General features: G+C 36.0%; 1 protein-coding gene across 1 annotated transcript in view; it reads right to left on the reverse strand.

Moving 5' to 3' along the window:
- TTC27 (tetratricopeptide repeat domain 27) overlaps positions 1-27698 on the reverse strand; it is a 128089-nt gene that overhangs the window by 77092 nt on the left and 23299 nt on the right. The window contains 4 exon segments of the mRNA XM_075089264.1: positions 7945-8011; positions 17395-17507; positions 21899-22035; positions 26640-26804. Coding sequence (XP_074945365.1) covers positions 7945-8011; positions 17395-17507; positions 21899-22035; positions 26640-26804 — 482 coding nt within the window.

The following is a 27698-nucleotide window of genomic DNA, read 5'->3' on the forward strand; positions in this document are numbered from 1 at the left end:
AGCTAGAAGAATAGCTACAATTGACTGTACCTGTTTTTCTTAAAACAACAAAAACAAAAAAACAAACCCCACAATAAAACAGTGACATTTTAGTGATTATAAATGAAGCAAGGAGTATCAGATTTGCAAACTTCAGACACCTTGGGGAGGAAGAAAAAAATATATACTTCAAGACTGCAATCAAGGACTATGGCATTCTAATCAAACCTATCCAAAAATGTGTAATAAGTAAAAAAATATCTGTTACTTTTTCAATATTTCACCTTTAATATAGACCAGAAAGAATGTTTGGGATGCTGATATATGTTCTACTTCCAGTCCAAACTATAGACATGATACGATCAGAGAAAAATTGAACGCGGTCACTTAGAGACAGTAGCAAGTTGACCAGCGAACAAAAATTCAACCACCTTCATTTTTTCAGATGCTACTGAACAAGCCAGATTAGAGTAATATTTAACATGTTGGGTTAGGAAAAAACAAATGAAGGGACAATACTAAAACTAGGCAGAGGGGATGAGGGCAAGATATTAGGACAGTGAAACAAACTTTAAGGATAATTCTTCCTCACATATGGTAAAAGAACAAAAAATGTAAGTTCACTTTGAAAAAAAGCGAGACTTGGATTTACCCCTTGTTTAGTTCATCTGCCCCCTCCCCAGACGAACAGGCAGATCAGTAGAATATGAATCACTCAAAAAAAAAGTGACTGCTAGTACTGGTAATACATGAATTGAACTGATCATCAGAATCTTATCAAAAAGGGAATATTAAGCACTGCACAGCTTAATGAGAATGTCTTACTTCCTTCAGATGATACCTCAGACAGCATTTTGTTGAATAGGGATTTAATTTCATCTTCTTGTTGCAATGAAATCTATCTTGCTGAGGTAAATTGTAGTAGTTATAACTGGTGGAGGACACAAGAGGGGGAAGGGAAGCCTGCAACATGTCATCTGGCTGTCAGAGACGTTGCTAGAAAAAATAAGTGAGCTGCTGATAGATAAAGAGGGAGGAGGAGGGGGAGAAGAAAGGCTGCTGTGGGAAAAAATGTTACTAACTGTCATCAAATCTGCATGCTTAACTTCTGAAACCCTTAGACAAGCAAATAATGTATTAATATTTAAACATTATTTTCATGTTCTTTTACCACTGTGGTTTCAGTGAGACCACTAAAATATATCGCTTGAGTAATTCTGTACAGGTTATACAAAAGAGCAGACTATTCTAGAAAGGAAAGGCCATCCCAAATGTCTTTGTGCCCAGAAAGGCCCACAATAAATCAGGAATCATCTCCTGTGAGATATGATGCAAGTAGAGCTGTGGATCACATGGACTCAGGGAAGAATGTAGACCACAGAGGAGAACAAAGTTGAAAGGGATAAAAGTGTCAATTATGTTGAAATATGATATTTTGTAAAATAAAACAACTTCAAATAGACTGTTACTTAATCCCAGTTTTGGAATGGTATGCATGCTTCCCCCCTGCTCTGTAACACATGTAATACAGCACCCAGTTACTTTACCCTAAAACATCTAAATGCACACAACAGCAGCAAAAATAACTGACAACACAATGTAGATTTCCTATCCATAATACATTGTAAACATAAGTACCAGACACTTCGTGAATAAGCTTCCAAGAAATCTAGGTGAGTCTTTGCACATGATACTCCAGCAGAAAAAGACAGCTTCTCTTTTACTATACTCAATCCTATTTCCCGGGATGGGCCAGAAAGCGTACATGCATTAAATTAGGAGCAAGTGTTTAGATCCTGACATTCCTGGAAAATGATTCAGACTTTTGAATAAAAGTGCTAAGACGACGAAAAAGAAAGAAAAAAAGTCTTACTAGTACTAGCAGGGCTTTGTTGAGAGAAAGTCTTTGCAGTATTATAATCCTGTAACCAACAGAGGCTATTCAAAATGGGCAACACAGCTTAGGAAAGAAGTAAAAGAAACTTTTTATAAAGCCACGAAAGTTACAGCAGTAGAGACACATGGCACTCTTAATGAGTTTTTCAATACTCTTGCTGGTTATAAAATAAAAAGAAAACTGCAGCCATTTTCTCAGCAGAGAAAAATGCACTGCTTTTATTTAAGCTATATAAACAACTTCTCTTTAGAAACCAAATTGGCATGTTAGTTTTATAGAGATTTTGATAGGAAGGCTTAACATTAAAAATATCATATGCCATGATTTGATTACTCCCTAGTTCCACATTAATATCACAAATGCCATACAAAGAAAAAAACAAAGCATTCCCGTTTCCACTCTCCACTCCCTCTTCCCAAAGCCCCCTTCCTACAGTGAAAAGCAGGAAAAAGTATTCATATATGCATATATACACACACTCAATAAAATGTGCACTGTAATTCTTTGCTGAGATTTTCAAAGGCACCATACAACATCAGTTTCAATTACACTCAATAAATGCCTACTTCTTAAAAAACAAAACAAAACAAAACCAAAACTGTCCAACCATTCTCAAATTCCTTAGGAAAAACAGTCTCCTATGGAATTGGTAGCTCAATACAATGGAAAAACAAAAGACATGAAGCATTCCTATCTGGTCCATCTTTGGAATACACAGTATTCTTTGGAATTTGACAGACTCCCTCCACATTCTCCAAGTCCTTTAGCAGACCTTAGTGTCCTTCACGGCATTATTGGAACAATTTCAGAACAATCAGTTATTTTCGTTAGAAGATGGTGAGTAATTTTTACGTTTTGCACTCTGAGCAAAATAAAAGCTATTACACTTTTTTATTGCTCTTTAAGAAAGATATCATCAATCACCTGCTCAAAGTGTCAAGAGACAGAAGAACTGCCAGAGCCTCCTTTTCTGGGTTTTCACCACTTAAGAAACGAACTGCTCTACTCTCCATAAATGGTAGAAGTCTCAGGAACACAACAAACCAATGCAACTAAATTTTCCACGGTCCCTTTTCTTTCCCTTCTCTCCTTCAATGAATTCCAAAGAATACAAATATGGGGCTAAGATGTGGGAAGCATAAAGGAAGAGGCTTCTCTTCCAGTTTCTGGTTGCTTTTTCTCCTCAGTTCCCTATAGGTTAATACTGTTGCTACCACTCAAAGTCCCTTGATTATAACACACTAATATGGGAAAAAAGTAATATTCTCCCACAAAGGCCATTTCTCCTAGACAAAGTGAGGGCTTGGATAGATAGAAGGGATAATGTTAAGAACCAGCTGCATTTCCTTAATCCTGGGTATTCTGCTGGAGTGTCATAGACTACGAAACACTGAATTGCCTCCCTAGTACGCAAACCATAAGCTATAGTATAAGCTTTCTGTAAAGCTGTTAGAACTGGTATTGCAAAGTCTAATCTTATTAGTGTTTTCTCTTTAAAAACATTTTTCTCTTTTGTACACAGAAAAATGTAATACTATCCAGTATTTAATGCTTCCCCTATTCCCCTGCAAGAACTGCATAATCTTAAAATGAAACATAAGGGAAGATTTACCACTTCTCACATAGAGCTTTCATATGTTCCTGGAACTCTTTTACATTTCAGAAATACTGTTTAGCTTCCTGTTCTAAAGTTTATGTTCACATGATGGACATCTTCTATAAAGCTTTAAATGTATTTTTAAAAAAATCTTTCCAAAAATACATTGACTTATCATGTACATGTATGTAACAGTGTTCATTTAATCTCCTCTTTGATATATTCTTTTAACTGCATTACCTATTCAAAATAATGCAAACAGCAAATATTTAATAGAAGTGATTTTAAACCCTACTTTTGCTCATTTACAGAAAGCAGTTTTTTCCTAAAAAAGTGTTTGGGCCACTGATATACAGAGATCAGTGATGTACTTGTGAACTTCTGGGGAAAAACTGCTGCCCAATACAAAACCCAGCAGACTTCACATTAGTATTTTTACATTAAAAACTATCAATTAAAATTAAAGATGGGATAAGAAAACATATTTAGGCATTGTAAAACTAACCTGCGGGGCTGGGAGTACACTAAGCTACAAAACCTCAATGGGAAAGCAGTACTGAGTTAGTTCTCTGGTTTCTTGCATTGTATACTTCCTACTTCTGATACATAAAGGTCTGGGGGAAGAAAGTTTATTATAAGGAAGAAACCAGTAATTCTAACAAGAAGCACTGGGTCCCACTATTGGTTTACTGTCCATATTTTCCTCTCTTAAAAATGGCTTTTAAATGTAATATTCAGTTAGCTAAATCAGAACGTTTGTCAAATATCATATGCATAACTGTTACCCTGAAGCAGCTTGTGAGACATTTCATTTCTAAATAAGACCTTACATTTCTTAGAAGTCCAAGTGCTCCGTAACAGAATTAATTAAAAACCTTATAACTGTTTCCCTAAACTGTTATGCATGAGAAAAGAATATTTAATTCCCTTTGAAATAAAATGTTTTATTTTGTGTTTATTCTTAAGTGCATGTGAACCTCTAAATTTATCTAATTTCATCTACAGGTTAATAGCTTAAAAGCTGAAATATTACACTGATGATGATAGCCGAACAGATTTGGCTAGAATACCTCAAGCAATGAAGTCCAAATTATTGTACCAACAGGAGCTATCCCAGCCAATGAGACTACGTACACAAGTACACAGGATTTGATACACCCCCACACCTCGCTTCAAAAATTAGCAACATTAAAAGTAATTCTTAGTTACAAAAGGTAGTATTTTTAGGACAATGGCAACTATTCCCAAGCAACTTAAGTAAATGAAAAGCAGCAATCCTTTTGTATTCGACTGCAGTCACCAAGCAGTGACTAATAGTGACTTAATAGTGTTATCTTTAGGACTGTAAGCTATGTTTAAAATATCTATCTATCATACAGATCTAATCATTTTCAACTTCCACAGATATAAAAGGGAGTTTAGAATGCCTTATTGCCAAACTACATCTAGTATGAGGCAGGACCACATCATCTACTTGAGTTTACTTTGATCATCCTTTCCCTCTCATACTGCCTGGACCTTAATTCTTTCTGCTTGAGAGAAATTGCAGGTCACATACATTTGTTTTGCAATGTCCAAAGCAAGAGGATCTCTTGATGATTTACTGATCTATTAAAAACACCTTACAATTTCTCAAGTTTCCCAAGATTCCCTGAAATACTCTCCTTTCTTCAGGAAACATATATTTCTGCAGATATCGGATGAATGCATGACAACCATCTCTCTCACACACACACACACCCCCCCCACACACACCCCGCACCATTTCAATAATGCTAAAGAAATTACTAGAGCAGTAATGATACAGTGCTCATTTGCCTGTTTCACTAGGTAGTACCAAAGCTTGGTGCCACTTATTTACTCAGCTAGCAGCCATTGTAAGAACCAAGGCTGTGCTAACGTTCACACAGAACATTGCTACTGCCAGGGGGCACAGTGATGGATTTGCTTGCCTTGGTGACTCAGAGCTAAGATGCAGAAGAGCCCAGAGATTCTATCATGAAATTCTGCAGTCGCTATCCACAATTTTAGGCTCAGGTACAAATGCCACAAAAGATGCCTTATTGAAAAGAACTTACATAAGCTAATATCTGATTCCCATTTTCAGTTTCCAGGAAAGATTTGGGATGGTAACACTACATATCATACTTGTTCTTGCTTGTGTATTGGAAGCATAGGTCAAGATCAAAAGATGAAATAATTGTAAGACTGAATTACATCCCTACATCCAGTTAACTTGGAAACATTAAGTAAAATTTAAAAGAACACTATTCTGATATTGAAATTTATTATTTCCTCTAATTTTTAGGCTACCAGCTACTTCTTTAAGTCACTGCTGTCCACTGAATTCTGTGCTACCAGTGAGATCTACATTCCTGTTTGTTTACCACTTCTTCTTTGCTACTCAGAGCACAAAATAATAGGGAAGCCTACACATATCCTTCAGCTGTGACTCTCTGGAGATTTCTCCTGATAGTGGCTGCTGACCTTACAAGGGTGAAGCAAACCGTAGCTGACTTACAAGTTCTATAAATAGATAAATAAATTAATGAAAACATAAGCTCCTCACAGTCACTGCAATAAATATTTAAAGAGCAAATTCATCAGCTCTCCTGTGATTTTTTGAGGAATCAGCCACTAGATGGCAGAAAAATGCAGTTTAATTTTTATCATTACGAAAAATTCACCCAACAAATCTCTTACCTCTCAGATACAGGTAGCAATGTCAGATAAAAGATGACAGTAAAGCTGATTATCTTTCTTGTCTAGCATATGTGCTACCTTGACTTTTTCCTCCTCTGCTGTAAAACTGAAGCGTGTTTAAATGTTTGAAAAATCAAGTGTTAAAGGAACTAAACCCCCTCCTGGTTTCATTATTCTGGAAAGTATACCATTACAGGAATAGGCCCAATCTTGTTAAAGATGATCTGTTATCACAATATGACTCCATTTAATATTAAAGATAAAATACATGGGAAGTTTTTTTCAAGATTCAGTTATATAATGGCTGCATTTCTTTCTTTAAGTTTTTTCCTCTCCTTTAATGGTCATAGTTCTTTAATATCCTTATTGGGCACTTCAATTACTACTATATGAAGTGAAAGTGGATAGTCTCATTTTTCCTACATTTCATTTTTTTCTGCTCTCTATTCCCACCTTTAAAAAAAAAACCAAATCAAAACTGTAGTTCAAAACAAAATATTTCAGAAACAATGAGTATACCATGAGAAAGCACTATCATCATTGTAGCCACAAATGGAAAACCTACATAAACCAAACTGGTTTACAGTGAGTCACTCACTTCCCTCATGCAGATCTTACATGAACTGTATTAGCATAGGGACCTAAATGAACATTACTTTAAAACCAACCTATTTTACAGTTATTGAACTAATAAAGATAAAAGATCCTAAAAAAGATCAGGGTTTTCTTTTTCACAGATTGAACTTCATTTTACCACCACAAAATAACCCCAACAACCCCAAAACATTACCACGGTTAACCTTAGATTAATGTCCATAGTCCTTTCACATAACTACAAGTGTCAGTGATAAAATTCTAGCTCAACTGAAATCAAAGGGTTTTTTGCTGAGATCCTATCTGCAAACTCTTACCAAGAATTTACTTTTTCAGACGGCACTACTACAGCAAAAGGGTCTCAGACTACAAGGCTTGGGTAGGAGAACAAGCCCTCTTTACTGCACCAAAGCTGAACTCTAATATTGTGGAAAGTAAGGAAAAAATGGCAATATAATCCCTGGCTGCTCCTCCTCCACACTCCACCCCCATAAACTATTGTTGAAAAACACACAAAATCAGAAAAAAATCAAGGAAAAAAGCAAACTGTGTTTTGTCTTGAGTAAAAAAATCATATTGAAAAGATACTGACTTAGAAATTTCAAAGCTTCTTTGGATGTAACAGAACTGTTCTGCAACAAATCAGCCATTGGAACTGGGAAGAAACATGTCTAAGCAGAACATCTGACATGGAGACTGAACAAATCTGACAGAATAAAGCTGAAATTCCTTTTGAACTCCGCTTAAACACTGTTCAAAGAAGAGCACTTTCAATACTAGCGCCATAGGAAAAGTTTGATGTAAAAATACTTGGTTTAACACTACATTATAATTCATATAGTTAATAAAAACTAAAAACAAACACATAAAAATGTTTTGTGTGTATTTTCAAGAGAAATTAAATTTTCAGATGTCAAGCTTATCCTGCATGATGATGGCTCAAAACTGGGTTGACCTTCAGTATCATTTTGATTTCTTGACATAAGAAAAAGTTAATGAAACAACTGAGTATTAACTTAGTTACTAATAACTAGTTAACTGTAGTAACTAGTAGTACAAAACACATTTGGTTTACAGTTTCATGTGTAATATGATTGACAGGTTACTGCTTGGTACTTAACTTAAATATTTAAGTGAAAGCATTTTTACTAAGAAGTCTGGATAAGTTACTTACTGAAGTAAAAGCCAGAAGTTCCTCTTCAGTTAATTTGTGTATTGGATTGTTCTTTTGGAAGTCTATACTGTAAAGAAAAAAAATAAAACAAAACAATGCTGATTTAATCTTTAGAATATAACTATGCAGAACACATTTTTCAAACTTGCAGAAATCTAAGGGACATTCTGGAAAACTGTTACAATGACAAATGGGAGTGTGGTATGTGCAGAAGGCGGCCTAGACCTAGGAGCAGTCACAGAAAAAAAAGAACCATTTAGGGGACCAAGTTATTTTCATAGTGCCTTTCCAAGACCATTCTAAATGGAAATGTTTTACTAAGTTTAAGCTTATGGGAATAACAATTTTACAAATCCTAAACAGTTTTAAATCCATTCTCTGTTTTCACAGAAATCTGTTTTCATTTAAAATTCTATGACTAATTGAACACATTCTGCAAAGCAAAAAACCACTAATGCTTAAAAAGTGCTGAAGGGTAATCTCAAACAAACACCCTCTCTCTAGTCACTCAAGGAACATGACCAGTCTCTCATTAACTGGCATTACCACTAGCTTGTGTTACACAAAGGGGGAAAACCAGAATAATACAGAGATATGAGAATTAGAATTATTTTATTCACAGTTGGACATGTGTACAGAGATGATAAAGAAATCGTGCTTACAACTCTACATGGGTGGATGTTCTCTTCAGACAACAGCCCACCAACATTTACAAATATACTACAAGATACACCTCCAAGTAGCACAAAGAGCAACAAGGCTACAATTCAAGCTCCCTGCGAAAACAAAAGTTATTGAGTGAAAATATATTCCCTATCATACCACAGAGTACGTATCATCACCAAACCTATATAATGGCTATATACATAAGCTTAAATTAATCGCACTATTCCTTAAACTTTGCAGACTTCATATTATAGGTTAAAATTGCAAAGATAGTATACTAATTGTGATGATAGGTCACACTGAAATTATGCTCCCTACTTCACATACCTTACTTTGGAGACAAGACTTTGGCCCAATCTAACTTTTTTCTTGCTATTTTGTTAATTCTTCCTTGTACATATGATACAACTACCATTGCAGAAATAACAGTCAAAACTTTGATTAAAACCTTGTTACTAGCCATAAGAACAAGATACAGAATAGAGGCTGTCTGTTGAAATCTCAATTATCCTCGAAAGGTCATGGTGATCAAGAGAGGTTCCTGAGGACTGACGGAAAGCAAATGTCACTCCTATCTTCAGCAAGAGCAAGCAGGATCCAGGTTGGCCTCACCTCAATCCTTGGAAAGGATATAAAGCAAATCCCTCTTGAAGCCATTTCCTAACACATGGAGGGAGTGGTTGGTACACACTGACCGGGGGGAAGTCATGCTTGACCAACATGATAACCTCCTGTGATGAAATGACTGGCTTGCTATATTTCGGGAGGGCAGTGGACATTGTCTACATGGACTTCAGTAAGGCTTTCAGCACTGTCTCCCACAAGATCCTCATGAAGAAGCTGATGAGCAGACAGTGAGGTGAACTGAAAACTGGCTGAACAGGTGAGCCCAGGTGAGAGGGTTGTGATCAGCAGTACAAAGTCTAGTTGGAAGTCAATAACTACTGGCGTACCCCAGCGGTCAATACAGACTCCAACACTGTTCAACATCTTGATTAAGAATCTGGGTGATGAAGTAGAGTGTACGTTCAGCAGATTTGCTGGTGGCACAAAATCGGGAGGAGCAGGTAATATACCAGCAGATTGTGCTGCCACCCAAAGAGATCTCGGCGGGCTGGAGAAACAGGCTGACATGAACGTCATGCAGTTCTGCAAAGGGAAATGCCAAGTCCTGACCCTGCTTGAGCAGGGGGTTGGACAAGATGATCTCCAGCAGTCCAACATGAACCAATCTGTGATATGAAGAACAAGAAGGTGACAGAATAGTCCGCACACATTTAGATAGAAGAAATCATGCTTGATTGATTAACTGAATAGCCTTCCATGATGAGATGACTAGATTGGTGGACTTTATCTTGACTTTGGAAAGGTGCTTGGTGGAAAGAAAAAAAAGTGAAATAGACATTCTTTAGACAGATAAATCAGAACTTTAGAATAACACCTACTCAGTAGCAGAAAGAAGTATTCTCTAGTAAAACAGCAAAAGCTAATTGCCAATAGCTTACAACTTACAACCAGTTCTTTAATCTGCTTAACCGGATCTACGTTGGCAGCCTAATGGGTAAGGTATCCAGTTTAACTAGTTATAGAGTTTGAGACTTAGTTAGCTGTAGTATTTGTAACAGTGGAATTAATAGCAATAATCCCGAAGTACCCTCTTTGGATTAAGACTAAATCTTTCTGCTTGTAGAACTGACTTAGAAAGTTGACAAATATTAAAGAACATTGTTAAGAGCTATTAAAAATAAAACAGCATTCTTCAAATAGATGAAGTTATATTAAAATGCAGAATACAGAAGGAATCAAAACCTCTGGAATATTAAATAATAACGATAATGAAATATCTATTAAAATGTAATTAAGGAGTCCAAAAAGTGTTTAAGGAGCAACTAACCAAGAGTCAAAAATCAGTGCTAAATTCTTCTTCCAATAAGAAGATTATAGGAAAGAAGAATCCTTCTCAAATTAAAAAGCTGCAAAAGAGGTTACATGCTAAAAGGCTGGATGCTAAGAAGTTATCAGGACCAAAGAGTATTCACTAAAAAAAAAAGAAAAAAAAGCTTAAAGTGAGTTTTGGGATGAAACAGCTGAGACACTAAAAGCAGTGTGTAAGTCCTCATTTAAAATTTCCTTAGTACCTGAAGACAAGAGTGCAGCAAAAGTGATGCCAGCCTTTAAAACTGGTGTCAGGGGATCACTGTACCTACTGGTTTGTAAGCATAATCTGTTGCAGGTAAAGAGAGACTATATAATGAACAGAATGACTAGATATACCTGGACAAATACAATGTGTATAGGCAGAGTCAGCCAGGCTACCAGGAAAAAAAAATCCTGCATTACAAACATGTTGGGGGCTTTTGGAAATTTTAACCAGTGTGAAGATATACATAAACTGGCTGATGAAATCAACTTGGATCTCTGTAGGGTTTTTTGAGAAATGCCTCACCAAGAAGGACTTTCAAAGAAATTGAGCATTCATGAGATAAGAGGGAATGTCTTAGCAAAGGTCAGTAACTGATTAAAAGATAGGAAATGGTATGAGACAAATAGTCAGCCATCCCAATGGAGAAGGTTACCATTGTAATCCTGCATAGGTTTTGTGCTGTGATCCATGAGCTATATTAATAAACAAACTGGAACAGGAGACTGCATAGTGACATAAGAAAACTTGCAAATGATCTGACGTTCTTTGAGTTAAGGATGTGAATAGACAATAAGGAGCTGCAGAAAGACCTTACAGGGTAGAGCAAAAGGGTAATAAAAATGCCAAGCAATGCACATTAGGAAACAGTTCTAGCTTCACAAAAAAATTATAGGCTCTGATTTGACCATTTCTATTCAGGAACAACTCTTCAGCACTGCAGCTGCATGAAAACATTAGCTCAGTACTAGGCAGCTGTTAAAAATTCAAATCAAAATATGAGTAATTAATTAGGGAAGTAATAGACAATAATGTACTAGGGCATACTACAAATAGTATATGAATCAATAGCATAAAGCCCACATAAAATATGACATAAAGCCCTTGTTTGTCTACCCATAAATAGTATGTTCTCTTCTGAACCTTTCTTTCAAAAGCAGTCACTTAGTATTAGAAAAATTTCAGAAACAAAGCTAGAACTATTGTTGTTTTATGCTGGTGAATAATGGTGTTTTATGCCTTATAAACATATAAAAACTTATACAAAAGCAATGTCTGATTAGGCTAGGACTAACCAAAGAGGGACATTGCAGAGGTTTTCAAAACCGTTAGGAAATAAGACAGTTTAGTCACTAAATGAAGCTATTGGCAACCAAAACTAGCCAGAGGAGGGTTCTTTTGAATAGCAGACACAAAATACACAGACACCTTTGCCAAAAGATGCTACTAATGCAAAAAAAATTTACATGGGCTCAATGGAAGACAACAAATATCTGAGAGATCCATTGAGGGCTACCATGCAAACAAGCCAGATTAGGCTCAGGAAATCACTGTTTAGAGGCTGGGAAAGTATTAGGGAGAAGGGAGCGACATGTGCTTGCCCTGTTACTATTCACCCTTAGATATCTTCTCACAGCTACTTTTCAAGACAGAGTATAAAGTTAGATGGATGAAGACAACTGCTGAGTTTTTGTTTGCTTATGTTTCCTGCAAGTGCAGACAATGCAAATTCAAGTTCCTCAGCTAACTACTTAAAACTAGGTAACTAGCATGAGGTAGATGATGAGGAATAGATAGGTCAGACTTTCCACATAGGAATTTCTATGACTATTTGCTGTATTTCTATGCAGTTTTACCAGCTGTGTTAATTTTGTGAATGAAAAAGGGCCAAACACAACAAATTGATCACTTAACAGGCATTTTCAAAGTTTCACAAAAGTATTTCAAGTGACTAATGTTTTTTATGTGAGCATTCTGAATAGCAAGACAGGAAGTTCATCTCCCCAGTGGAATCTCTTCACACAGCTGTATTGCACAGCAATATATTTTGTAGCAATTATTTTAAACAGCCATAAACTGACCACGGTGAGATCACTGCACTGGTGGTCTGGCACCTGTAATTGGTTTGTTTAAAAAATAATAATAATAATTTACAGAAAAAGCTTCATCACCTTTAATGCTGTCCAAGATTTTATTTCATAGCTTTTACTTTCACAGGACAACACGTAAGCTTTGGCCATCCACAGTCACTTTACCATAACCTCTTCCCTTTCAATGGCTTGGAAAAGACATTGCCTTGTACTTCTGGTACAAGCTATATAGCATGACCTTGCTATAAAGCAGAAAAAAAGCTGCAAACATATATATTTATATGTAAATCTTAAGAAGCACGTGATCCATCTTACCAACTGTAACCATATAAGACTTAGGCCTTCAATCTAGCTAACTATCTAGGCTTCCTTCAGAGTCCATGCAAAAATACAGATAAATGTAGGGAGTGATTCACTCCATTGTAAAATAAGTGCCTGAAGCGAAATGAATCACACTCTGCAGATGCTGATTTCTCCACTGACTACAGAACAGAGAGCCAGCTAGTATTAGATTCTCAAATTTCAAGTAGCTAAATGTTTTCCTGTTTCACCTACCCAAGTTTCCCGTCATGTTTCCATTGCCAACATGTATATTGGGATTTTTTCTAATTACTCAATTGATTCAAAAGCTTATATTTGGTAATTCTGTTAAAAATCCTTTAGTCCTAATGCTATTTACTGCTTATGCAGCTGTTTCAAGTATGCTTCTACAGCTCACTGTGTAAACTGTACAATATATTATTATGCAAGGTATTACTGTATAATAAAAGTTAGACTTCCTGATGCTTTCCTTACAAGCTGAAGACTTTGAGCTGAGGTACCTCCAGCATAACACACTATTTTGACCTGATTTGATCCTTGAGAGACAGCAAAAGATTAAGAAATAACCATCCACTGGACGTTTCTCTTTGCATTCCTAGAATTTTCTATAGACTTATCTAATTTCTAAAAGCTTTCCCTGTTGAAAAATTGTGAATCAAGTGATGAGAAGGGATTTTTTTCCCAAGCTGCTGACACACAGCTACTGTTGTCTATTCTAACAGCAATCTAATTTGGGCTATTTCTAAGTGACAAGGGAAACACACTCCCCTTAGTTTCTCAGCATTTTGTCATCTATACTATATTAACACATTATTTAAACCATACATTGGCCCAATCTTAGTTGTTTTTTTTATATTTTTATTTTATTTTATTTTTAAATTGTAATTTTAGTATCTTTTTCCATCAGCCTCTGAAAGTTTGGTCCGAGGCTCTATACAAAGTTTTGGCCACAGTCTTAAGGCTTGACTATAAAACAAATTTTACACCATCGTGAGTAGTTATTTTCAGATGAAATATCAAAAAAGTCCTAGCCAAGCAATGCTTCAGCACTCCTAGGAGTTTCTTTCAATATTTCCTTTAGGTTGCATTACTCCTGCAGTGAGATGATCTGAAGACATGTCTAGACACTTCTTCCTATAGAGACACTACAAAATCTGGATACGATGGAATAGGAAACCTTTGTGTAAGCAAGGCAGACTGGGGTGGTTTTTCTCCCCTCTACACTTTATTTTAGCTACAACTTCATTATCATAAGAGGCAAATGCTTTCTTTTAGATTTAGTTCCACAGACTGTTCAGTGTTTGGAAGCAGAGGAATTTGCAGAGAAGAAATAGAATAGGCAAACACTTTAAAGGAAACCATCTCAAATTACAGGTGCCACAGAGATCCTGCTGGGTACAGTTTACACTGCTACTTTGTTATATAAATGGATTACTGATAATACTGACAAATAAGTTATTCTTTCCTTACATCAGTGTAACAGAGAGGTTTAAAAAAACTATCTAATTGATTCAGGCTCATGCGTGTTATTTACAAGCTGGCTTAAACATACTGCGTGAGATGTTCCTTAGACTTTTGTAAAGACGGCTGGTACGAGATATTTCAACACTTCAAAAAATTTTATATCCTCTTAAAATGGTATTGGTGAGGAAGAGATGAAAGTTGTTGTACTGATACTGTAATAGTACTTTATTTAGCCAGTTGATCATTGTAACCTACTTGAAACTTACTTCACAGCAGGAAACATTATGTGTATTCAGATAATTTCACTGGATCCTGTGTAATTGTAATTAAGTGTTTTCTGAAAGTTGTAACAATTTGCAGTTTATTGTACTATCCACAAACATTTCTGCATGCTGCTGATTTTGAGTTAAGATTATTTAGCTGCAAAAATCTCAGTTGAAATAAGGGGCACTTCTGTGGCATTTGCTGTAAAACAAATACTAGCAAGCACAGTGAAATGTATAGGAAAAAATTTGTTCACATGTACTCTTTTCCTTTATCTGCAAGCTACCTTTCTTCAACAAACCCTGTAGTGTCTAAAAGTTTATTTGCATTAGAAAAAACATCCACTGCTGACAACTGCAGTCAACAACAGATACCATTAAGATGGTGCTAGACCTAAAACGAAGTCTAGTTAGAACTGCTTTGGAAACTTAAAAGAATTCTAAAGTGAACTTATTAATTATGAAATGAGGTGTTTCTTCTACAAAACTGAAGTCCTCAAGCACGAAAGAAAAGCAAGGAATTTCCTATAGCTAAGGTTTGAGAAGTACATTTTGCTTAAAAGCGAACGCTAAATGCTTTAACATGTATATACCTCCTTGCAAATTGATAGGCCAATAGCTTGTATAGACACCAAGGGTACAGCCAGCAATCCAAGCCTAAACCCCACTCAGTCCTAAGGGTTATATCCTAAATCACCTCAGAAGAACAGTTCTCACAAGCTGGCGTTCTACTAACATTTCTGCAACATGGCTGGACGTTAAATCTTGTCTCCATCTGTGACTGGAATAGTTTCAGTTGCTTAACATTACCCCACCTACTGAATGGTAGCTACCATTCCTATGGGGAAGCAACACGGACTTTTTATTTTGTTGGTTGTTTTTAGTTTCTTAAATGAGTTTCTTGCCTTGAGTCCTGCCAAACTCACATACCACTGAGATTTTAACGTACACACACAGATGGCAGTTAAGATAGTTTCTAGTCACTATTCAGAGCACGACAGTGGTGGTTTCAAAGGGACATGCTGTGGTCAAGAAACCTACTCTGCAGCTGGCCAATGTAAATTCCAAATTCTACAAATTTTTAAAAAAGAGAGAGAAAACAGAGAAAGACCAATAGGCAAATTAAAATTTCCTTCAGAAGGGTGGAAGCAGGAGGGATGATATAATCTGAATATAAGACAATAGTGTGTTAAAAAAATGAAGTGCGCATGAAAATGCTTCTCAGGAAGGGGAAGGGTTTCCTTGAATTGAGTCAGTGTGAAAGACTACAACTGACTGGGTCAAGAATATATGTCAACCCACTGTTCACTCCACTCCTTTGTCCCCAGACTGGACCTAGATGTGGCCTTGAAAAGAAAACAAATTTAAGACTTGGGGAGTAAAGAAAGTATGAAGCCACTGTACATATTCCCTCATGAATTCCTGATTACAGTGGATGGGCTGAATGGTTAAAAGGCACAGCTGAAACCACAGACACTCAACTTCATGTTTGACTTCAACTTCATAGCCAAGCAAGTGTCTGGCTCTTCAAAAAGCTACAGTCTGTGAAATGGGCATATGAAAGGAAACAATCTTCTTTCCATTAATGATTTCCACTGCACTTTATGGGATAAGAAGGGGAAAAATAACTGAAAATTTTGGCAACTGGGGAGAGGGGGGAGAGAAGTATTATAACGCGTGCTACAAAACAAGCAAAAAGCCCCGCACCACAAAGGAACTACTGCCAAATGCTGGGTTGTTAGCTTATGCCATTGAATTGTGTCACTAGCCTTTTGCTAGCCTGCTATTACTGTCACCCTATCACAAAGATAGATCTTATAGCATCCATGTGACCCTGCAAAGGCAACACTGGTCTGAGACTTGGGAACTACAATTCGCCCATTGTTTGGCTCCTGGCCTCCTTCTGGATTGGGCAAGATACTTCAGCCGTACTGCAGGTTCCATCATTTTGCAACTCACAGATTAGAAAAGTGCTTTAAGAGGTATGAATGATGAATACTGCACCAATGTCACCATTTTTACTTTGACACACTAATACTCCTAAAATAAATCACACACAAAAAATTGTGTGATAACTGTTATTGGCTAAATGACCACTACATCATAGAAGTAGTATTTCTCTATTAGAAAATGAGGATATTCACTAGCAGCCAGCTTATGACCCTCAAATCTCAAGCTGCTTTTTGCTCTTCTGTGCCATTTGCAAAACCCATGTAGCATATAATTTCTAAAAGCCAGGAAAATAAAAAACTTAGGTGAAAAACCACAGGGACCTTGTACTACAGCTTGTAACTAGCAATTGGCACTCTGAATTTATACAAGTATTCCCATTGCACTGATTAGCAGGCCAGCATTTTGCTTGAAAGACATGGCTGATCCTCATTGGAAGCTGACTAATGCATACTCTGAAATGTTTTCAAAATTTGCCAAAGTGTCACCACCACAGGTAGCTAATGCTAATTGTGATTAAACTGAGGAACACAGCACAAGAAGCTTTTCTAGGATAGGAGAACAATATAGCAATTAATGAAACACTGAAATTCTGAACTGAACACTAATGTTCACTTGGAGATAACTGAAAATGCTATCCACATATGATGCGAATCTTTTAGCATTTTAGCCAGACTATATGACAAGGAAGAAAAAGAAGTCCTATCAACCCACCACTTCATTATTTCATTATCATAATGGATCCATGCAGTATTTTAAGTATGAACTAACGTACCATATTCCAAGGATTACAGCAAGCTCTTCTGCACACAAATCAGGTAGCTGGTACTGATCAGCATCTGCTAATTTTATCTCATTAAGCACTGTATCATCATTTAAATCATAATTCTGTTGGAGAAAAAAGAATTAGATAGGAATAGTTGCAGAGAAAAACAGAAATGTCAGAAAACAACAAAATGGGAAGCAGTTTACCATGACTATGATAGGATAACTAACTAACTGACTAAGCCAGTAGAAGGAAGCATCATCCAAACCACTTCTGCTAAAAGTGTACTTGTCATGCAGGAGGACCAGAATTCAGAGAAACTTTAAGGTAACCTGAATATTGATTTTCTACTTAAATAAGGGCTGAAGGGGATTTTCCTTTTCAAATTGTTGGTCACAGTATTATCAACAATTTCTTCCTTTCTTATATATAACCTGTTTCAGCTTGTCTGTGTAATGTTAAATGCTATCCTAACATGCAGATTTTGAGGCTAGTGACCTGGGAATGTATGGATTTCTTTTTAAGTATCAGCAAATTTCAAGTAAGTAAAGCATGCCTTCTGCCAGTACATTTAAATTCCTTACACAGGGAACTGCGTCTCCTCTCCTTTTTTTTTTTTTTTTTTGAAAGGAGTTTTCTAAATTTAAGAAACAGATTGAAGAAACCCCACTGAGCTAGCACCTCCAGATACTTTGCCCTGGTAAAGACAAGAAGGGGTATTCTGAAAAGGTTTCTGTATTCTGAAAGGAGCACCTGGACAAGTACTTGTGACTTTCCAAATTACCTCTAGAACAAATCATTTAAGCAGTATTCACTTTAACTTTTACAAGCAAGTATGCTACCTGAAGTTCATTGTCTGTCATTTACCTAAAAGAAGTAATATCTGTGGCTGAAAAGTATAAATTAACTATGTTCACAGAATTTGTGTTTGTTTGGAAATAACAAAAGATTCCTTTGGCTGTAAGCAGGAAGGAGGTAGCTGTAATGCTATTTCTCCTTCCCCTGAAAAAAAAACCAAAACACAAAAACCAGTCTTTAAACCAATTATTGTACTATGGGTTTTTAGTTACCAGTGGTAGTTTTTATAATCAATTAAAAAGAGAAAATTGATTTATATTAATGGTTTTTTGAACTTCCTATTCATTTCCCTTCAATGTCCTAGTAGTAGCTGTTCCAATGAATAGGTTTCATTGGGAAGATCAAAATAAGGGTCCACATAAGAATAAAAAGCAAACAGGAATGCTTCAACGTGGGTTATCCGTATTCATCACCAGTACTTTATCACTCTATAAATGAAACTAAACTGTGTCTTGACAGAGAATGTGAAGAAAATAAGTTTATTTTCTTTCATTTCAAGGGGATAATGAAGATATTAACTTTTAAAAGCATATTTAATACCATAATTTTATTCTCTAACTACATTAGAATATGTAAGGATTAGCTACCACTTCCAGATGAAAATTATTTTCTAATAGACCGCTATGCTACTATAATGATACCACTTCATTAGATATAAATCAATTTGTAATTTATGTTACAAGGCAATTAGTTAAAAATTTCCAGCTTCTGGTCTACATAGTCTTTAAAATCTAGCCTGTATAAACAGCACTTATTCCTTTAACTTCACTATGAATGCTGATCAACTGAACCATACTGCAACTGTATGGTAGAGTTTTAAAGCATTACTTCCATTCCCAAATTTAAAAAGAAATTTCTCATTCCTCCAAAACATAAAACCACCTCTGAGTCTTTTAAAACTAACCAAACTATTTTAACATACCATTTAATATGAAGACTCTTTATGCATCACCTCAAGCCTGAGGTTTTCCTTTCACAGAAATGTCATCAGTTTAACTGAATGTGTGCTTTCAGATCACTTAGTTATTCTGAAGAAAGCTAACCTGTGAGCAAAGCTTTGAATTTAAAAGCTCAAATATTTATTTTGAAATTCAAATAGCTTTCCTTCTAGTGCCATCTGAGATAACATAACTGCTCAGCACCAGAGAAGCAGGAAGCACTTGACCAAAAATCAGCCCAGCTACCAGTCCTCAGTCACATTGCTATATTGGTTATATTTTTAATGGAATTAAGTTACTGACTGCTTAATTGCAAAATAATTTATTCAGTCATCTTACTGAACAATAAGAGGGGAAAACTTCAAGGCCATAGAAGTAAGCACTCCAAAACAGGAGATGAAAGTTAGGTGTGACCAGTCTCAACTTGGCCTTTATACATATTGGCAGAGTTTATAATTCTCTTGGGAAATTTTCTACTCATCCAGCACAATTCATATCTTTAGACAAATAGAGTATTTTCCTTTATCTGCAAATGGCAGATGTAAAACAAGAACACTGGAGAGGGGAAGAAAATTTCCCTATAATAATTTTGCAGCGTGAGCACAGTCCTTTTAGCTTTCTATATGCGTATGTTAATTATGTGGAGATTCTCAGCACCTCTCAAGACTTAGCTTCTGTGCATTTTCCATGAATAGTCTTTTAAAAGTATACAAGATACATGAAGCATCAGGCCTAAACTTAGACAGAGATGCAATGATGTTGGTAGATTTTGGCAGATGGACAACAGCATTAACTCCTATTTTAGCTAAAAGAACTTCAAGATACACTCAAGGCTGACAAATCTGAGATCAGACCTGGCAAAAGAAACACCAGGACTCACTCTTAAAGTTAACACCGACAAATTATATGAAGTTGTATTTTGATACTACATTATCAATAACATACTAGAAAAAGGGGGAAAAAAACGAAACCTTTAATTGGTCATTCAACACTTACATGAATTGGGGAGTCCACTTAGTCAAGCCTGGTCTAATACCTGTGACAGGACACTTGCACGATGTTAATAAAATGTCTGAACTTCAAACACCTCAGGTTTTCCTTAAAGTAGCACATGGTTTTACTAATATTATTTTCCAGAATTTCTGACACAGGAAATGCAGAAATAAAAGATTCTGAACTTCCCCCCTCCCCCCTGCCAAAGTAGACTGTCAGAACAAAAAGCTTAACTTTCCTTAATAGGCAACTTGCAACAGAATTATGACACAATTGCTCAAACTTGCATGAACTCAACTCCCTTCCACAAAACTTCTCAAGTTCTTTCCAGCATCACATTTGTACTTTTCAGCAAGAGTAGATATGCTTACTTCCTCTAGCATTAGTTTCAAGATACATTCAGTAAAATTTTAGTAGGAAAGTGTGAATAACATAAGCAGACTAATTTTTAAATGTTCCAAATAACCCAATTTTCTTTCTCAAACTCTCCGTTAAACTTACTTCAGCAGCTTTGGGTCTGTTCACTAAAAGGACATACGAATATAGGATTTTATTAACAAGGATAATATATTTCATTCCAGGTTATACCTACAGCTTAAACCAGTGTTGCCATTTTTATTGAAACAATGTCATTATTTTATTCCAAACTAAAGTCCTTATCAGACATAGACTACAAAGGCAAATTCTTCAGAAAGTTGGAAATAACTGGAATAAATGGTCATACAACATCCCAGTTAGGGACCCTCTGAGAAGAACACATCATATTATTTAGTTCTAGGTAAGTTGGACTTAAGTCTACAAACTAAGTCTGCCACACACCAAGTGGCCTCTCCTGAGCTCTCAACTCTCCTTGAATGGGTTACTATACATAATTCTATCATAAGCACAACTTGTGACATATATGCAGTCAATCTCTTTTCAGCACGTTGAATACAAACACTAATGACATGTTAATGGACAAACAAAAGAGCTAGGATGGTCTCCTAAGATATTTGTGCATTCATTTTAGAAATAGAGACGTGTTGTCAAATTCTTTTGCTTAAGATCCCTGCCTGATCTGGAGGTCTATCAAGGCCTAACTTTTTTTAAAAGTTCTCCAACCTGAAGAATAAATCTTGGACCATAATGCCTCAATTTATCTCTGGCTTCTTTTGCAAGTTCAAATAACTTTAAATCCTGACCAGAACTTCTCCTTATGAAAGAAAAATGTCTTTCCAAAACAATTCAGTGGTTGTTGAGCTATTTATAATTGAAGTCATCATGCATACCTTTAGGACCAGTAGGGCCAAGTCGCATAATTCATGCCAGTAAGAATATGTAGACCGATTTCCTACCTCCACACTGTTACTAAACATGCCTGTCAGTCCTTAGGAATCTGTGCATATCCATGACTCCTTGCAGGCTATTTTGAAAATCTGTCTCACCTGTTTTCCTAACTTCATCATTCTTAGGCACTAGAAATTAATATATGATCTTTTACAGTTTATATTTACAAACATACTTTTAGTTTACTAGCCACATTTATCTTGCAGAAAGTCATATGTTGTTTTAACCTGTATCCTTTAATATTAGGTGAATGACTGCCCTATATCTTTTCCACAAAATTTCAGAAATCATAAGTAAGTTTCTCCTAGGCACCACAAACTTTTCTCTTGCAGACACCCAAGAAAAGCTTCAGCACATTTTCACTTTAAGAAATTAAAAAACTCTTCTCAAATTCATACCATTGTTAAGTTTTCTAGAGGTGTTGGAGCTGGACTTAGTTCACTGTGAGGAAGGAAGAATTCATCTGTTCTTTGGACATCCAATATAAGCTGTGCAACAAATTTTTCCTGAAATCGTGTTCTCTTCCCCAAAGCACCTACAGAAAGTTAATATAACTTTATATTAATGAACACTAAAAACCAGTAATCCCATCACGTATTAGAATGCTGTTCACAAAAAAAGCAAAATAAAAAGAGAAGCACATTGAGGCTTAACCTATAAAGTTTAGCAGTGGCTTAACTCCACTTGATCTCTTTGCAGCGAGCTACATGTGTTCTGACTGCTAGCTATGACATACAAAAAATACATATTACAAACATACAAACAAAGCTAGATAGGTCTTGCAAAGCCACTTTTAGGTAAACTCCCCAAAACCTACTATATTGTCTCTTGAAAACTCATCAAGTTTCATCAGTTCCTTATTCATTCCCTAGCAATAATCCACAAACAATTGCTTGATTTGCCTGCTAAAATTAATGACAACATGGAGACATTTAGGCAAATGAGAAACCCATAATACGTTTACCATCATTTAAAATATTTCAAGTCTTCATTTGAAGACTTAAGTCTGTGAAGAGGGATCACAGACATGACATTACCATAATACGTCACACAAGATACTGTAAAAGTAACATGGGAGCATAACAGCAAACCTATGAAGGCTGTGTACTGAATTAATTAATATTCAGAATGCACAATAGGAAATTCCTGTCAGGGTTGTTTCTTCAGTTCTTCATTTGACCCTCAAACAACTTTTACTAGTTTTTAGGGTGGCAATTGACATTTCTAGCAAACTGAAGCTAGAAACAGATGTCTGTTCTTCCTCTGTTAGCAACCTGTTTGCAAGCTGCAATCAGAAATCATAGAACAACTTCAGGACAGTAACTGAGAATAACAGAATCATAATGTGCCAGTTTTGACTGGAATAGAGTTAATTTTTTTTCCATAGAGCTAATATGGGGCTATGTTTTGGATTTGTACTGGAAACAGTGTTGATAACACAGGGATGTTTTTGTCACTGCTGAGCAGTGCTTACACAGAGTCAAGGCCTTTTCATCTTCTCACCCCACCCCACCAGTGAGTAGGTGGGGAGAGTACATGGAGCTGGGAGGGAACACGGCCAGGACAGCTGACCCCAACTGACCCAAGGGATATACCAGACCATATGACACCATGCTCAGCATATAAAGCTGGGGGAAGAAGAAGGAAAGGGGGGGATGTTTGGAGTGACGGCGTTTGTCTTCCCAAGTAACCATTATGCATGACGAAGCCCTGCTTTCCTGGAGATGGCTGAACGCCTGCCTGCCAAGGAAGGAGTGAATGAATTCCTCATTTTGCTTTGCTTGTGCACACAAGCTTTTGCTTTACCTGTTAAACTGTTTTTATCTCAACCCATGAGTTTTCTCACTTTTACTCTTCCAATTCTCTCCCCCATCCTGCTGGAGGGGAGTGAGTGAGTGGCTGTGCGGTGCTCGGTTGCCAGCTGGGGTTAAACCATGACACCTAACCAGAGCCAAAATGGAGCTAAAAATTACTCTATAAATTTGGAGGTTTGCTTGCTTATTATTACCATGATACAATGCTCAGATAATGCGAACTATGAAAGTTCAGTAACAGAAATGGAGGACTGAATGCTGTTCCACTGTTGCTTTTGAAGAACCAATTAAGATCAAGTTCTTAATTTCATTATCATTTTGAAAATTTTGCAGGACAAAAGTCTTTGAGGTAAAGATGACTTACTGCTCATGTGACAAAGGCCTGAGAATGAGGCCACTGTCAGTAAGAATCACATGGCACAGGCACTGAAATAGTAGTCACCCCCTTTTCTTCCTAGAGGTAGAAAGAGAGCAACAGGTAAACCAGAAATTAAACTGATTTCTCCTTTTCTGCCAATCACCCTTTTTTAAAGAGTTTATGAAGAAATTAAAAAGTTTTTAAAAATATCACCTAAAAATGCGCAAGCCACACTTCAGAGAAAAGACAGGCACACAGAGAGAAATACTGAGTAATGACTCATACTAATTTTACACGGTAGCACTAAATTCTCAATTTTAATAATGCCTGAAAGTCATTATGCTGTAAATGACTTCCTATTATGTCTTACTGCTTAAAGAGCTGAATAAAACACTTTCAAAGTTGAGCTGGTTATCAATAAATTTACTTGCTACCACCCAGAAACTGTGATTTGTTTATGCTCTGAGATGCACATACCGCCCACCCCATTTTTTTTAAGCAAAGAATTCCTTGCTACTACAGGGACAAAACACAATAATTTTTATTTGGCAAATATAACCACATGTGTGGAAGAAAGATTTGCTTGCTTTATATGACCATATATCCCCACAAAAAGAGAGGGAATCTACATAGAGACTTTACTTTCTGTTCCATATTAAGAGTTCCCTGGCATGCATTACTGGGCATGAAAAACATAAGCAGACAATATGCAGATCACAGAGTTCAGCATTATTAATCCTCCAGATCTGTTGATCTTGAATTTATTTTGGATTGCCACTCTTCATTTTAGTAAATTTATATGCAAGAACAATCACAGTCTTCTCTTTTACTGGAAATGGCTTTGTGGATTTATTGATGGTTGTGACTCATTGTGAGGAACATATGGATGCTTTTCAATAAATTATGAATACAGCACAGACCTGGATTAATGGGACTGAAAGTATACAAGCCAAAACAAGTACAATTTATTCACACATTTCTACAATAACTTTGGAAAATATTGGTTCTAAATTATCTAAGAACAGCATACATTTCCATGCTGTAATAAAATGTTCAAGTAGTATGGATTACAACCGTTAAAGAATAAAAACCTCTCGAAATCCTTTCCTAAAAAGGAAATTCCTCCCAAACTCCTTAAAATGTCTTTGCTAGAGGTTGAAGTGTTTACATTAAAGCAAAGTCTTTTTTGATGATGTAACATTCCTTCCATTTAGCCAAAACATGAATGTCAAATGAATTTGACTAGAATGCCAGCAATTCCCATGTGTTCAGTTCATTTGCCTTCAGGTTAGACATCCTACATAATTATGCTAATAAATTTATGGAGATAAACCACAGAACTTTTAAGAGTTTCGCAACATTTTTCCAAGAGACTGTATCACCACAATCTCTCTCTGGGACTAGTATAACCTCTTGGTAAAGTAATCAAAACTACAAATAATTCCACTGCATCCAAACTTTTTCCCCCCTCCAAACAAGAGGGTTTTTCCTAGATTAGTTTTAAGGAAATTATTAATCCAAAATCTAAAGATCTCCTTTAACGGGGGTTGCGGGGGGAATCCAACATGTAGCTGTCAGTTGAAGACTATCAGTGATTAGCCACCTGCCACTGATTGTTCTTAGTTAATTAAGTTTTTATAGCTTGAGTATCATCACAGGCACTGACGTTTTTATCAGGAAAAATTTGGTTAGTTTTAAACAAAACTACGTTATAATACCAAGTTTGCATTATATGCCACACATGGGACACTTCACATACAGCATGTTGCGCATAGGAAAAAAGAGTAGGATCAATTGAAATGCATGGAATTCCTTCAAACAAATACATGGAAAATACTCTGATGTTTTAAGCAGACACCATTGAATATAATCAAATCATAGTTATACAAAAATGTTATGCCACAAGATTTTCATTACAGATTTTTTTAAGTAAACCTTTAAAACCTTTGAAGAAATGAGCATGAACTTCCACAAAAGTTCTTTGGTTTGGGGTGCTGGGTTTTTTGTTTGTTTGAGGGTTTTTTGGTTGTTGTTGTTTGTGGGTTTGTTTTAGTGCTGTTGTCTTTTTTATTTTAATTAAAATATTAAACTGACTCAGGATATAAGCAGGGGTAGCTGTAGCTCCAATCTAAACATAAAGGAACAACTATCCTTGTGACATACGGTGCTGTAGTAGGTAAGGAGGCTGCAAGTTTCAGTTTATTAGTCCTTTGCACTAATAACTCTACAGAAAAAAAAATTACATAAATGTTTTTGCATTTCTACTCAGGCACAATCAAAAGTTCTCACAGACAGAAGGTGTGCATCTTATGTAATTTTGATTACCTAGCAGGACCAGCTAGACCAAACAGTCCCATACCTATACATGTAATTTTAAATGAAGTTGCAGACACAGCAATCTGAGCTGCCTGACTCCAAAGACTAGGTTCTGAAAGGATAATTTTGAAGTCTCCATAGTGACTGGATCCTTGATATTTCTGTTCATCAGAAATGTGTCTTTTCTACTTATTTCCTGTCATAAAAACAGTCCTGGGAGAGACTTTTCAATGATATTTACACAGAGTAGATCTACGCTAGTGATATAAAAGGTGAAAGACTGCATCAAATCGTCATGCAGACTTCTTTATAAGAGTCTACAAACAAACAAAATTTTTCATTGTGACACCAGCTAGTTTCAGGAGTCCCATAACAGAGACAACTAGACCTAGAATTCAATAGGAAACATGAGAAGGATCGTAATACCACAGCTGCTCAGACACCCGTATTAGGGATGATAGTGTAGCTAGATAGCATATTTCTTTTCTCTTTTCTGAGCAATGCTAATTCTTAGAAGACAAGCCCTACCTGTTAAAAGACAATATTTTTCAAAACATAGTTCTTTTTCACTTGGATATGTAAAAGAACCCAACAAACAGTAGGTTAGTGTCATCCAACCAACCAGCTTCAGACTATACAAGCAAAACTTACCTGTAAGATTAATCTGCAGTTTTGTTTTGTCCTTAGCTGTACTGAAACACTGTTTAGCTTTTTTGTACTCATAGTAATATAAAAATGTATAGGCACACTCAAGATGGAACTGAACTGCTAAATGCCAGCTTTCGCCACCTGTGAACAAAGTTTCGGCTTCTGTCACTGCAAATTAAGAAGAAGAAAAGCTATCAGTGTGCAGTCCAGGAAAATATTTTAAAAATACATCTAAAATACCAGGAGAGAAAGTCTGTTACGCTTAAAGCAGACCTGTTGTTCGTTACATCTCCACACAGTCAAGTGTATAAAAGATATGCATTATCTAAAGCATTTTGCAAGTTTTATATCTAAGGCTTACTACTAGGACAAACAAAAGTTTAATCATGCTTATATTTTACAGCAAAGCTGAGCTGGGCTATATTACTCTTGCAGGAAATAGACAACTCTAATTGACTTGGATTGGATTGCTAAAGAACATAGGAAACCAGAATACAGGATATTGATGTAATTCCTTCCTTAAGTAGCAGGCTTCAAATGAGAAATTTTCACCAGCGAATTGAGCACCGAATGGGGACTTAGGACTCTTTTGGAGGTTTTTGTGTGTGGGTTTTTTTGGGTTTGGTCATTTTGTGTTTTTGTTTTTGCTTTGGTTTGGTTTTGGTTTTTGTTGTTGTTGTATTGGTTTTTAAAATTTTTTTTAAATTACTGATTTGCTGAGTGATAAAGGTCATATTCCCCATCTGAACAAGAGAAAACACCTTCATAAATAAATCTGAAATCTTTAAAAAAGAAGACTTGATATTTTCTCATCTAGCACAGAAGCATTTGTGTTTCTTACATACTTAAATTCTATTATCAAAATACAGTAAGTGACAAAAGAATATTCTTGCATAGTAAAATACAGAACACTAAGTTGAAAACAATTCATGTGTATTATTCTTAAATGGAAGTAGTTGTTTGCTTTGGGCTTTAGTTCTTTATTTTGCCAGAAAATATTTACATAGAGTTCTTTAAAAGCTCAGAGCATCACAACACCTAAAAAGACTGGTACCCAAGATG

Source organism: Phalacrocorax aristotelis, chromosome 3 (genome assembly GCF_949628215.1).
Source record: "Phalacrocorax aristotelis chromosome 3, bGulAri2.1, whole genome shotgun sequence".
NCBI lineage: Eukaryota > Metazoa > Chordata > Aves > Suliformes > Phalacrocoracidae > Phalacrocorax > Phalacrocorax aristotelis.